At 46.6% G+C, this 13,699-nt stretch overlaps 2 protein-coding genes across 2 annotated transcripts in view; one reads left to right on the top strand and one right to left on the bottom strand.

The window, feature by feature from the left end:
- Window positions 1-7,936, bottom strand: part of CREB1 (cAMP responsive element binding protein 1) — a 46,649-nt gene extending 38,713 nt beyond the window's left edge. Inside the window, exon 1 of the mRNA XM_048869481.2 lies at window positions 7,777-7,936. The gene's annotated coding sequence lies outside the window, so the exon portion shown is untranslated. The remainder of the gene's footprint in view (window positions 1-7,776) is intronic.
- A 152-nt stretch (window positions 7,937-8,088) lies between these two features.
- Window positions 8,089-12,957, top strand: LOC125644865 (uncharacterized). The gene is made up of 4 exons (XM_075118113.1): window positions 8,089-8,242; window positions 9,837-9,939; window positions 11,274-11,417; window positions 12,389-12,957. The coding sequence occupies exons 2-4, from the start codon at window positions 9,892-9,894 to the stop codon at window positions 12,833-12,835; spliced, it is 639 nt and encodes a 212-aa protein (XP_074974214.1). The 5' UTR covers window positions 8,089-8,242; window positions 9,837-9,891; the 3' UTR covers window positions 12,836-12,957.
- Window positions 12,958-13,699: the final 742 nt, after the last annotated feature.

Here is a 13,699-nt window from a genome sequence, read left to right as displayed (position 1 = left end):
TTACTCACACCTTTTTATCAACTGTTTAAAATGGGCCATCCCGATTATCACTACAAGTTTTTTTTCTCCTGCTGATAATAGCCCACCTTAATTGATTGGTCTCATTAAGAGATGGTATGGCAGCCCCCATTTTTTCATGTTCTCTGTATATATATCTATATCTTCCTACTGTATTTTCCACTGCATACATCTGATGAAGTGGGCTTTAGTCCACGAAAGCTTATGCTCAGATACATCTGTTAGTCTCTAAGGTGCCACATGTCCTCCTCGTTCTTTCTAGTGGTGTCTATGTAACAGACGAAGAGATATAATCAAAGTGCTAGAAGGTTCTGGGAAATTCTGTTGCAGCTAGAGAGAGCCTTTAGAAAACGACAGTAACAGAAAGCTCAAAAAACGGGCAGTGAGGTTGAAAAATTAACAAGATGAATAATAAAGCATGACCAAGGAAGGAAACAGAGTTGAGAAAGGATAACATACAAGGTAAAGAGTGCCACAGGAAGACAATTAAATAATGAATGTGACAAGGTAAGTGTGCATGTGACTGCAAAATATCTGAAACTGCTGCATCACATTTTTATTTATTTTGCACATATAAAAAAATTCAAATTTACATAAACCACTCAGCACTGCAGCCACGAATAAGGATCAGAGTCCACATCATCCATCCTTAGTTATAAATGCATCCATAATTTTAAAATTTAAGTTAGTCTGGAAGGCAGTATGTAAATTTCAGATTGGGTTCTTGATTGTCCCAGGCTGCTGGACAACAGGATTTTTTCCCCAACCTGTCTGGCCTTGAAAGAATGTCACTATTTATATGGAACAGAAAAGGTCGGTCTGTCTACAAAGCAATCCAAGGCACTTTCTACTTCAAAAAAAGACCCTGCCTAACCCCAGGGAATGAGGGACAAAACTATCCTCAACCTAATATGCTATCGCTCAAATAATACTTATAAAGGATTAGAGATTTATATGGCTAGTCACATGAAACAGTATGAAAATGTACATAAAGGGCATACATGCTTATGCTTCAGGGTATCAGCCAACTGCCTCTAGAGCAGAGTAACAAAAGTCCATTATTAGTTTCTAGCACCTTCCTCTAAAGCAGCTGATGCTGGCCACTGTTGGAGGCACTACTTCAGACCAGACATAAGACCATAAGAATGGCCATACTAGGCCAGACCAATGGCCCTTCTATCCCAGTATCCTATCTTCCAACAGTGGCCAATGCCAGATGCTTCAAAAAGTAAATGAACAGAACAGGGCAATCATCAAGTGATCCATCCAGTCCCAGCTCAGGGACACCCAGAGCATGGGGTTGCATTGTTGGATCATATTAAAGTAGTTCTGTATTAAAATCACAAATGAGTTTGATTCCCCATAGCTTAAATTCCAGGGTATTACTAATTAAGAGGTCTCTTGGTTTTTGGTACTGTTTCTCTCCCCCTATGTGTGAAACTTGCAAGCTGCTAATTGTGTTAGTACATTCTAAGACAGAGTCTGTTCTCAAAGCAATTCTTTGTAACAACAAGTACTCACACAGAGAGAGACTCAAAGCAATACTCTGTCACAAAAGAAACAGCACACAGAGACTCCCCGCCCTTTTGTTGTATTCATCTCGCTTTGTTAACAACTGTGATTAAAATAGAGATAGAGGATGTATTTGGATGGATGCTTGGTGTGGATAATAACTGAATGATCAGGGAGGTGCCAGCCTAAGAATCCAGTGTCCATCGGCTGAAGAAGGCGTCAAGTGGAAATAACCAGAGGACCCCCGGAGGGCAGACTGGAATCCACCCAACAGCCTCAAGAATGGGAGAACCAAAGAACAAGATAACATCTGGCAGTACAGAGCCATCAGGAATGTGCCATCTGCTGACTGACTCAGCAACAGCATGATGAAGCAATTCCCAGAGACTGGCATAGGAAGAAATTCCTATAAAAATGGACTCTACGAAGTGAGAACTTTGGGGTCTGATTCTGCAAACCAACTTCCAGGAGCATCAGTTGAGCATCTGACAAGGCCCTGCTCCCTCCTCATGTCCAGGCTACCTGGCCAGTGGCTTGGCATGAGCAACTCTAAGGCTGGTAACTATGATAACAACCTTGCAGAACCTCTGTGTGTGTGTGTATGAATGTGTGAATAAATATGAAATTGAATGGAATGTTATAGTTCTAACTAACTGCTTACTATGATTCTTTCTGTATTCAGAGTAAATGTGGCATTTTGCCTTTTTCCCTTTAATAAGATCCTGCTGGTTTTTATTTTATTGGTATAACAGCATCCCTGACCATCTTAGCTAATAGCCATTGATGGATCTATCCTCCAGGAACTTATCAAGTTATTTTTGGAACCCAGTTATTCCTTTTGTCTTTGACAACATCCCCTGGCAACGAGTGCCACTGGCTGACTGTGTGTTGTGTGAAGATGTACTTCCTTTTGTTTGTTTTAAATCTGCTGCCTATTAATTCCATTGGTTCTTATGTTATGCAAAGGGGAAAATAACACTTATTCACTTTCTCCATGCCATTCATGATATTATAGCTCTCTATCATATCCCCACTTAGTCATCTCTTTTCCAACCTGAACAGTCCCAGTCTTGTTAATCTCTCTTCATAAAGAAGTTGTTCCATTCTCTTAATCATTTTTGTTGCCCTTCCCTGTACCTTTTCCATTTCTAATTATCTTTTTTGAGATGGGACGACCAGAACTGCATACAGTAGTCAAGGTGTGGGCATGCCGTGGATTTATATAATGGCCTTATGAAATTGACTGTCTTATTATCTCTCTCTTTCCTAAAGGTTCCTAACATGGTTAGCTTTTTTAACTGTCAGACCACGAGTATGGTAATACTAGTGCCAGGCCACTAGTATGATCCAGAATGGCAATTCCTATGTATTTAGCACTATTTTAGCACCGTTCACCCAAGGATCACAAAGTGCATAACAAACAACCACCACTCTTGTGAGATAGGTAGGTATGCCCATTTACTAAGGGGGAAATGGCTGCACAATAATTAGGATTTGCTTAAGGTCGCGCATGAGTTATTGAGTCAGCCGTAGTAGCAAGATAATGTCTAGAGCTGTATTTTAACAACTAAATATGCTTCCTCCAATTTTCTTACCCTCTCCTATCAGGAGACTCCCACAATTTGTTTTCTTCTCCTAGATGGATAGTGTACATCCCACACAGAGAGGGAAAACACAGGCAATAGGAAACTGAGGAAATCCTTGTCTATTTCGAACTACTGCTTTTGCCAGCATCAGGGAGAAAGCAGCATGGGAATGTGCACTCCTGCCTTTCTTCTTAAAATATGCTGCACTTCTCTGGTCTAAATGTAAATTTTTGAAGCATTTACCAAATATTAGCAGTTGAACAGGGAAACAACTGGGAGAAGTGGAAGAGAAACACTCATCTACAGGGATGCTTCTCAACACTCAGACATAAGATTACAGACATTCATAATCACTGACCACAGACAAGGTAGCGTGACAATTTTTACTTTAAGGATTCAGTTCCAGTGAGATAGCAATACAAATAATAAATAACGTTTAAACATGCCAGCTGTATCATAGACAACTTTACAAGATGTAGGAGTATGTAAGATCAATGCTCCAATTTGGACAGTTTGCTGCATTTATTTAAATAAATAAATAAAAGGTTGCTATTTTGTTCTTGATGTGCTCATACATATCAATAAGACTCCAACCAGGCCTGCTAGTTGCAAAGAAAGCATTGAAAATGAGAGTAGTGTGTAACTGTAAGTGACATCTACTGTATCTTTACAAATGTAGGGCCTTACCTACATTAACAAAATTTGCAGCTACATAGTGATGCAGAGCTCTGTACTAGTGCAAGACAGGGCTTGTACTGATACTTTTTATTCCAGCAGAACAGTGATTTTCTGCAGTAATTTGTGTCAGTGTGGCATATCTACATTTGATGATTGTAGCAGCATACCACCACCAGTGAAGGTTTTGTTTTGCAGATGGACCCTAGGATAATCTAAATGTCAATATAGTTAGTTATGTCACTGGTGATTAAAGCAAGTAAGAAATAATCAGGTTCTGAAGGTCTACCCCCCACATGTTAAGGCTACCAGTACTTGGGAGATACCACCACTACTCCCAGTCCCACTCTGACCTATGAAGCCTAAGGGGAGCCTAAGGTGGCACATAAGCCTCTCCACAGAGGAGCCAGAGTTCAGCTGGGCAGCCAACACCCAATGGACTGCCCTCTCCCCTCTGCTAGAAGTTCAGTCTCCTCCCTTCCCAGGACAAGATTCCCATACAATCTAAAGACGGCATTAAGTTTATTGACAAAAATATAGACACATTCAAAGCAAACTAATTTAAGCTTTAATATTTTGATGAGGGGAGTGGTAAAGTTCTTAAACAGGTATTTCGCAGGTTAGAAAGCAGTGATTTAGTGTCTTACTTCCTATCCTCAAATAGGATAGGTTTGGGATAGATGAGAGGCAAGTCTTGCAGATGTAAAATAATAAGTGAGCTGTAGCTCACGAAAGCTCATGCTCAAATAAATTGGTTAGTCTCTAAGGTGCTACAAGTACTCCTTTTCAAGATGCAAGTATTTACTGTCACTTTACTAACACTTTCGTATTAAAAAACACAATCCACTTCACTAAGAATGAATTACACAAAACAAAATGTTTCAGAGTAGCAGCCGTGTTAGTCTGTATCCACAAAAAGAAAAGGAGTACTTGTGGCACCTTAGAGACTAACAAATTTATTTGAGCATAAGCTTTCGTGAGCTACAGCTCACTTCATCGGATGCCCCACTGAATGCATCCGATGAAGTGAGCTGTAGCTCACGAAAGCTTATGCTCAAATAAATTTGTTAGTTTCTAAGGTGCCACAAGTCCTCCTTTTCTTTTCTAAGGTGCCACAAGTCCTCCTTTTCTTTTTACAAAACAAAAGCATATTATATTTAATTACTGAATCACCAGCCCCTAAAATCAACAGAAAGATCCACTGATTTCAATGGTGCTGTATCAGCCCTTCAGTTTCCTAAGATTTTCAAGCACTCCTCTAATTGTCAAGTTTATACTACTCAATGCGGGAATCAGGAATAGTATGTGGCTTCCACTGCAAAGAGGAAAGGCACTGGTGGTTAGAGAGGAATTCACATACATGAGAAACAGTTTACCTACTCACTTAGAGCCCAACATTTTTGTGAATGAGAAACTGTCTTAAAAAAATTAAATTTTGGGACATCCCAGCTTTACAGTTGCTGTAATTTAAAGACCCCAATCTTGCATTCTGATTGGTACAGATAGACCTGATTACAGGACTAAGGCATAAAGGGTCTCCAAAAAACAAAAAACAGCTAAACAGAAGGGAATGAAGAGACTCTCACCAGAGTATTTCAAAAAATTTTTTTTTTAAAAAGCACAATAATCCATCAACACATGGTACTCTAACCCTTTAGTAACAGTCATCTCTTTGCAGGAGTGGAGGGAGACACTCAATATTCCCCCGTAATTTCCAGCTTTATATACAAGAACCTCTGGAAAAGTTAAAAACTGATTTTTGCCCCCTAATAGAAGAGTTTTATTTCTTTCACACAGTTGATGGCTAGAGTTCTTCCAGAAACACTGGGTTGCTAACATGACTTTATATATTAAAAAGGGAAAAATTTGTTTTGGAGGGAAAAGACAAGTCACATGTACTTTATAAAAACATATACAAGAATTAAAAAAAAAAGTTTTAAACCTACTGTAGGACTCACAAGGGCACCAGAACCTTTGCAGAAGTGTTGGGGGATGGGGGAGGGCAAGGCCCCCACTTTTTAACATGGGCATTGCCCTCCCCAAACTGCAATCTTTGGGCAGGCACAAAACAGCACCAGGAAGGGGTGTGCTTCCGGGTTTGAGCACTGTTGTATCACAACAGTCCTTAAAAAAAAGTTGAGAACATTGTGCCTTTAAATGAGCTGCAGAGTATTTTAAAAGGTTACTGTCCAAGAAGATGCAGAATCCTAAAGCTGAAGCAGGTGTACAACAGCAAGTGAAAAAAATCACAGATTAAGAATTTCTAGTATGGACATTGAAGAGGGGGAATAAAAACTACAGTCACAATTATCAGAAAGAAGCATAAGCTATCTAAAAAGATTTTTCAGAATTATGGATAATGTGGGAGAGAGAGCAGATATTAACAGAAGTATTGAGAAATAGTATAGGTCCAATCCAGCTATCTTTCTGCCTGCAGAACTCCCACTGAAGAAACTTGCAAAATTAATGGCAAGAGTGAGCGCCAAACCAAAGCTAACTACAAAAATGCTTATGGTGAAATTCATTTTTTAGTATTTTAAAGTATTAGCAAGACTGTGTATCTTTCTACTACTATATACCAGGAGTATGTTACAAACAGACATCTGTATCTTTATTATTTGCTCTGTGATATAAGCATCCTCAGTATTTAGACTGAACTTTCATGAAAAGCAATGTGGTGGTAGACGTTGGGAAAGTTTCTTCTTCAGGCCTTTCAAGAATTGAATATTTGCATACCCCACTTTGAAAGAGGATCCCATCAAATCAAGTCTGGCCCAAAACATAAACTCTTAAAAAGTTTTTATTGGAGAAAAACTAGTTCTGCAACAAGCTAAAACCACTACACATGTTTTTATATAGTTTAATTGCAGTTTCTTTAACCAGATATTCCCAGACAGCACAGTGTAGCATACCAGTCAGAAAGTGAAACTGACTAAAAGCGAGTGAAACTAACTAGGCTGTTCAGTATCCAAACTAAATTGAATAAGCATGAAGAGAAAAAGCTTTTCAAATTCAGTTTTAATCTAAGAGATATTTGTGCCATACATGGTGGGGTGTGTTAATAGTAACTGACCCTTTGAACTGAGCTATCTGCACGCAGCACCTTGTAGGTGTCAAAAATACACTTTTCAAGAGGTCTATTTCTCATCGAGTAAAACATCGCCCTACTCTCACAGTAACAACTCGGTCTGGACAGGGGGAAAGGGGAAGCGAACAGCTTCAGGGCCGGCCCGGGCTGGGGGGGTAAAGGCCAGCCCGGACTCTGAGGGGCGGCGGGGACCGATCCACGGCGGGGGCAGGCCAGCTCAGTGGGGGGCGCGGGGGAGACCGTCCCGGGCTTTGGGAGGCGGGCGATGCAGTGCCGGGCTGGGCTTTGGGGGGCAGCTGGCGGGCTGATCCGCGGCGGGGAGGGGGGCGGACCGGGCTTTGGGCGGTTGTTGAGGGAGGACGATCCGTGGGGGCGGGCTGAGGGGACCCGCCGTCCCGGGGGGGACGATCCGCGGCGGGGCCAGCCCGGGCTGTGTGTGTGTGTGGAGGGAGGGGGGGCACCGGACAAGGCACAAGCGAGGCGCCACTTTCCCGACAGCGGCTCCTCGGACCTGCGGCGCCCCGGCGGCGGCCGGCGCTCCCGCGGCAGGGCTCTCCGGAGGCGGGAAAGGAGCGGTCCCTCCCGGGGGGCCAGCCCGTGTCCCCCCGCGGCCGGGCGAAGGGACCGCAGCGGCCGCTGCTCCCCTTGCCCCCGCCGCGCTGCGCGCGGGCTGCAGCCAGAGCGGCTGCGGGCCGGCTCCCGCCGCCATTACTCTTTGTTCGCCGCGCTCGGAGCGGCGGCGGCGGCGGCGGGGATGTTGCAGGCTCGGCTCGGCTCCATCTTTAAAGCGGGCGCCCCTCCCGCTGGCGGTGCAGGCCGGGCCGCGTCCTGCGCCTGTTGCTCCCTGCGCCCCGCCGGCTCCATCCCCCCCTCGGCTGGGCGCCTTCCTCCTCTTACCGGTTACGGGCTGCTCCGTCACTGCTTTCGTTCGCGCCTAGGCTCTCGCCGCAGTTTTATTCTCTCCCCCACGTAACACACCGCGTCAAACTACACCTCCGCCGCGTCACTCACACACAAGGCTCTCCCAGCCCGGCGACAGGCAGGCAGCGGCCGACTGAGGAGAGCCAGCCAGGGAGCAAGCGCCGAGAGCGCCGCGGCCCCGCGCGGAAAACGCCGAGCTCTCACGGAGAAGGCCGAAGCCACACTCCGCGCGGCGGCGCCCGAACGCAGCCGACCGGCGATCACGGAAACAGCCGAATCTGTCCGGAAAAGTCCGAAGCGACTACCTGTGCGCACGGCAACTCCCGAAGGAACACGGAAAAAGCCGAACGGCCCACCGGGTTCACGGCAATGCCCGATTAGGTACGGGAAAAACCGAAGCGCAGGACAACTCGCACGAAAACTCACGGCAGCGCCCGAATAGGTACGGACACGGCCGAAGCGCGGGGCAGCGATCGGAAACGAACAGCAACCCCCGAAAGGTCACGGAAATGACCGAAGCTCGGGAGGAGTCGCTGAGCGTGGCCCCGAACGGAGAGCACCGCTCTCCGGAAATGGCCGAAGTGCTGGGGGAGAAGCACGGAAATTCCCGATTGGCGCTGGCCTGCAGGGTGGTGGGGCCCGGCTCCTGGCAGGGAGCCAAAGACCTGAGTGGGGCATGTCCAGAGCTCTCGGCCCTCGCTGTCATGGAGATGGGAGCAGGGCCCAGCAACCACCCCACGAACCGTGCCCACCTGAGCCCACGGCCAGTGCTGACATAGACCAGCCTGGGCCCCACGCCTCGCCGCCTCTCCCCGCCTGGCCCCCCTGCCTACCTGGCCCGATGCAGGGCACGGGCCCCATGCCTCACCGGCCCACCCCAGCCGGCCCGGCCCCATGCCATGCACGGGCCCCATGCCCCGCCAGCCCTCCCCGCCTGTCCTGGGAAAGATGCACCAGGTACCGCAGCATGGGCGGGGGTCAGCTGGGACATGAGAGCCCCCGTCCGTTGAGGGATCGTTAAGTTCTCCATTGCAATATTCATAAGAGCAGCAGTTTAGGGTACTTGACTAACCTGTCTCCTCCCAACACATTGCAGACACGCTCTCTGCGCTCTCACCCCTACCCTGTCTTGCTCCCTCACCCATCGTTAACCTTGCCTGGCTCCTTTCAAGCAATGCGACACCCTTTTGAATCCTAAAGAAATCCTCACTCCCCAAATCCTTCCCACCTTGTCTCCCTCCTTTGAACCCTCCTCCAGTCTGGGTTCCACCTCTTCCCTACCCCTTCTGTTCTCCTTCCTGTTATGTTTTTCTGATTTAGGCCCCAAGCCTGAAGAAGCTCTTTGCTGGCACAAGGATCAGCATACTTCGCTTCAGCATACTTCTCTCCTTCCAGGATTGGGGTCTTTGGCCTGGTATGCACTTAAAATTTAGGTTGATATTGCTACATGACTCAGGGTTGTTCCATATTCCAGAGCTACGTAGCTATGGTAACCAAACCCCCAGTGTAGACACAGATAGATCAGTGGAAGAATGCTTCCATCAACCCAGCTACAATTGCTTAGGATGGTGGTGTTCCTACACCACCAAAAAAAACCCCCTTCCATCAGCCTAGGCTGCATCTACACTATGGGGTCATGCCAGCATAACTAGGGCACCATAGCTATGCCGGTATATTCCTTGTAGTATAGATATGGCCTTAGGCCTGGTCTACACTATGAGTTTAGGTCGAATTTAGCAGTGTTAAATAAATTTAACACTGCACCCGTCCACACGACGAAGCCCTTTTTTTCGACTTAAAGGGCTCTTAAAGTTGATTTCTTTACTCCACCCCTGACAAGGGGATTAGCGCTGAAATCGGCCTTGCCGGGTCAAATTTGGGATACTGTGGACGCAATTCAACGGTATTGGCCTCAGGGAGTTATCCCAGAGTGCTCGGTTGTGACCGCTCTGGACAGCGCTCTCAATTCAGATACACTGGCCAGGTACACAGGAAAAGGCCCATGAACTTTTGACTCTCATTTCCTGTTTGGCCAGCGTGGCGAGCTCACCTGCACAGGTCACCACGCAGAGCTCATCATCACAGGAGACCATGCCGTCCCAGAATTGCCGAAGAGCTCCAGCATGGACCGAATGGGAGGTATGGGATCTGGTCGCTGTATGGGGAGACAAATCCGTGCTGGCAGAACTCTGTTCAAAAAGACGAAATGCCAAAATATTTGAAAAAATCTCCAATGGCATGAGGGACAGAGGCTATAACAGGGACCCTCAGCAGTGCCATGTGAAAATTAAGGAGCTCAGGCAAGCCTACCAAAAACCCAGAGAGGCAAATGATCACTCCGGTTCAGAGCCCCAGACATGCTACTTCTATAATGAGCTGCATGCCATTCTAGGGGGTGCAGCCACCGCTACCCAACGCTGTGCTTTGACTCCATCCAAGCAGTGGAAGGCAACACGGAAGCGGGTTTTGGGGGCGAGGAAGATGAGGAGGAGGAGGAGGTTGTGTTATACCAATAAAATAAAAACCAGCAGGATCTTATTAAAGGGGAAAAGGCAAAATGCCACAATTATTGTGAATATAGAAAGAATCATAGTAAGCAGTTAGTTAGAGCTATAACATTCCACTCAATTTCATATTTATTCACACATTCATTCATACACACACACACACACACACACAGGTTCTGCAAGGTTGTTATCATAGTTACCAGCTTTAGAGTTGCTCATGCCAAGCCACTGGCCAGGTGGCCTGAACATGAGGAGGGAGCAGGGCTTAGTCAGATGCACATCTGATGCTCCTGGAAGTTGGTTTGCAGAATCAGAACCCAAAGTTCTCACTTTCTAGAGTCCATTTTTATAGGAATTTCTTCCTATGCCAGTCTCTGGGAATTGCTTCATCATGCTGTTGCTGAATCAATCAGCAGATAGCACATTCCTGACGGCTCCATGCTGCCAGATGTTATCTTGTTCTTTGGTTCTCCCATTCTTGAGGCTGTTGGGTGGATTCCAGCCTGCCCTCCGGGGGTCCTCTGGTTATTTCCACTTGACGCCTTCTTCAGCCGATGGACACTGAATTCTTAGGCTGGCACCTCCCTGATCATTCAGTTATTATCCACACCAAGCATCCATCCACATACATCCTCTATCTCTATTTTAATCACAATTGTTAACAAAGCGAGATGAATACAACAAAAGGGCGGGGAGTCTCTGTGTGCTGTTTCTGTTGTTACAGAGTATTGCTCTGAGTCTCTCTCTGTGTGAGTACTTGTTGTTACAAAGAATTGCTTTGAGAACAGACTCTGTCTTAGAATGTACTAACACAATTAGCAGCTTGCAAGTTTCACACATAGAGGGAGAGAAACAGTACCAAAAACCAAGAAACCTCTTAATTAGTAATACCCTGGAATTTAAGCTATGGGGAAATCAAACTCATTTGTGATTTTAATACAGAACTTCTTTAATATGATCCAACAGTTGCAGATAGCTCATAGCAAGGAAGTGGAGAAACTGGTTTCCCCAACAGCCAGGATCTGTTTATCACCCTGGACCTGGACCCAGTATCCCCCGAACCCACCCATGGCGGGGTCCCGGACCCTGAAGGTGGAGAAGGGACCTCTGGTGAGTGTACCTTTATAAATATTATAGATGGTTTAAAAGCAAGCTTGTTTAATGATTAATTTGCCCTAGCATGCACGGCCAGTACAACTACTGGAAAAGTCTGTTAACATGTCTGGGGATGGAGCAGAAATCCTCCTGGGACATCTCCATAAAGCTCTCCTAGATGTATTCCCAAAGCCTTTGCAAAAGGTTTCTGGGGAGGGCAGCCTTATTCCATCCTCCATGGTAGGACACTTTACCACGCCAGGTCAGTAGCACGTAGTAGGGAATCATTGCAGAAGAAAGCATTGCAGCATATGGTCTCAGTGTTTGCTGGCATTCAAATAACATCTGTTCTTTATCTCTCTGTGTTACCCTCAGGAGAGTGATATCATTCATGGTCACCTGGTTGAAATAGGGTGGTTTTAGTAAGTGGACATTCAGAGGTGCCCATTTCTGCTAGGCTGTTTGCCTGTGGAGGAAGAGAAATCTTCCCTGCTGTTAGCCACGAGTTGGGGGGAGGGGTGAAGCCATCATCCCAGAGAATTTGGGGTGTGTGGGGGGGGCGGGGTGGGTTAGTTGGGTTTCTGCTGCACGTGAACCCGGAAACCGCAGCCCCCTCCCTTTAAATTGCCAACCCATTTTTAGTGGCCAACCCAACGGCTACTTCGTATGGGAAATGAGGGCGCTGCTGTTTGAAACCGTTCCCACATGTTATGAAGGTTAAAGAAGCCAAAAGACTGGGGCTTACCATGGCTACCTGCAAGCCAAATTCTGTTGCCCGGCCCTGCGTGAATGATCTCTCACACCAAACCAGCATATCCTCAATAAGAGGCAAAATGCGACCTTGTAATGAAAGCACATGTGCTATGTAATGTTAACAGCAAGGTTTACCATGAAAGAGTGTACCCATTGTTCTATAAAATGTGTCTTTTTAACTACCACTCTCCCTTTCTTTCCCTCCACCCGATGCATATGTTTCTCCTTCCCAGAGGCTAGTGAAGATTAGAAGGCGAAAAAAACGCACTCGTGATGAAATGTTCTCTGACCCCATGCTGTCCTCCCACACTGACAGAGCACAGCAAAATACTTGGAGGCAGACAATCTCAGAGTGCAGGAAAACACAATATGACCACGAGGAGAGGTGGCAGGCTGAAGGTGGTAGGTGGCGTCAGCTTGCTGAAAGAAGGCAGGAGTCAATGCTCAGGCTGCTGGAGGATCAAACTCATATGCTCCAGTGTATGGTTGAGCTGCAGAAAAGGCAGCGGGAGCACAGATTGACACTACAGCCCCTGTGTAGCCAACCGCCCTCCTCCCCAAGTTCCACAGCCTCCTCACCCAGACACCCAAGAACACGGTCGGGGGGCCTCCGGCGACCCAGCCACTCCACCCCAGAGGATTGCCCAAGTAACAGAAGGCTGGCATTCAATAAGTTGTAAAGTTTTAAAGTGCTGTGTGGCCTTGTCCTTCCCTCCTCCACCACCCCTCCCGGGCTACCTTTGCAATTATCCCCCTGTTTGTGTGATGAATAAATAAAGAATGCATGAATGTGAAGCAACAATGACTTTATTGCCTCTGCAAGCGGTGATCAAAGCAGGGAGGGGAGGGTGCTTAGCTTACAGGAAAGTAAAGTGAACCCGGGGTGGGCGTGGGGGGGTTCTATCAAGGAATAACAAACAGAACTTTCACACCATAGCCTGGCCATTCCTGAAACTGGTTTTCAAAGCACCCTCCTGTACTCTTCTAACTGCCCTGGTGTCTGGCTGCACGTAGTCAGTGGCCAGGCAATTTGCCTCAACCTCCCACCCCACCATAAACATCTCCCCCTTACTCTCACAGATATTGTGGAGTGCACAGCAAGCAGTAATAACAATGGGAATATTGGTTTTGCTGAGGTCTAACCGAGTCAGTAAACTGCGCCAACGCGCTTTTAAACGCCCAAATGCACATTCTACCACCATTCTGCATTTGCTCAGCCTATAGTTGAACAGCTCCTGACTACTGTCCAAAGTGCCTGTGTATGGCTTCATGAGCCATGGCATTAAGGGGTAGGCTGGGTCCCCAAGGATAACTATAGGCATTTCAACATCCCCAATGGTTATTTTCTGGTCTGGAAAGCAAGTCCCTTGCTGCAGCTGTTGAAAAAGACCAGAGTTCCTGAAGGTGTGAGCATCATGTACCTTTCCCAGCCATCCCACGTTGATGTTGGTGAGACATTCCTTGTGATCCACCAGTGCTTGCAGCACCATTGAAAAGTACCCCTTGTGGTTTATGTACTCGCCTCCTTGGTGCTCCGGTGCCAA

This window comes from Caretta caretta, chromosome 11 (assembly GCF_965140235.1).
Source record: "Caretta caretta isolate rCarCar2 chromosome 11, rCarCar1.hap1, whole genome shotgun sequence".
NCBI classification, from domain to species: Eukaryota; Metazoa; Chordata; order Testudines; family Cheloniidae; genus Caretta; species Caretta caretta.
This window is presented reverse-complemented; position numbering and strand designations above follow the sequence as displayed.

Excerpts from the sequence above, each read along its gene's own strand:
- LOC125644865 (XM_075118113.1), top strand. The coding sequence starts at position 9,892 with ATGCCGTCCCAGAATTGCCGAAGAGCTCCAGCATGGACCGAATGGGAG. Across the intron at positions 9,940-11,273 it reads CAGCATGGACCGAATGGGAG|TTGCAGATAGCTCATAGCAA; the intron begins GTATGGGATCTG and ends ATGATCCAACAG. Across the intron at positions 11,418-12,388 it reads AGGTGGAGAAGGGACCTCTG|AGGCTAGTGAAGATTAGAAG; the intron begins GTGAGTGTACCT and ends TCTCCTTCCCAG.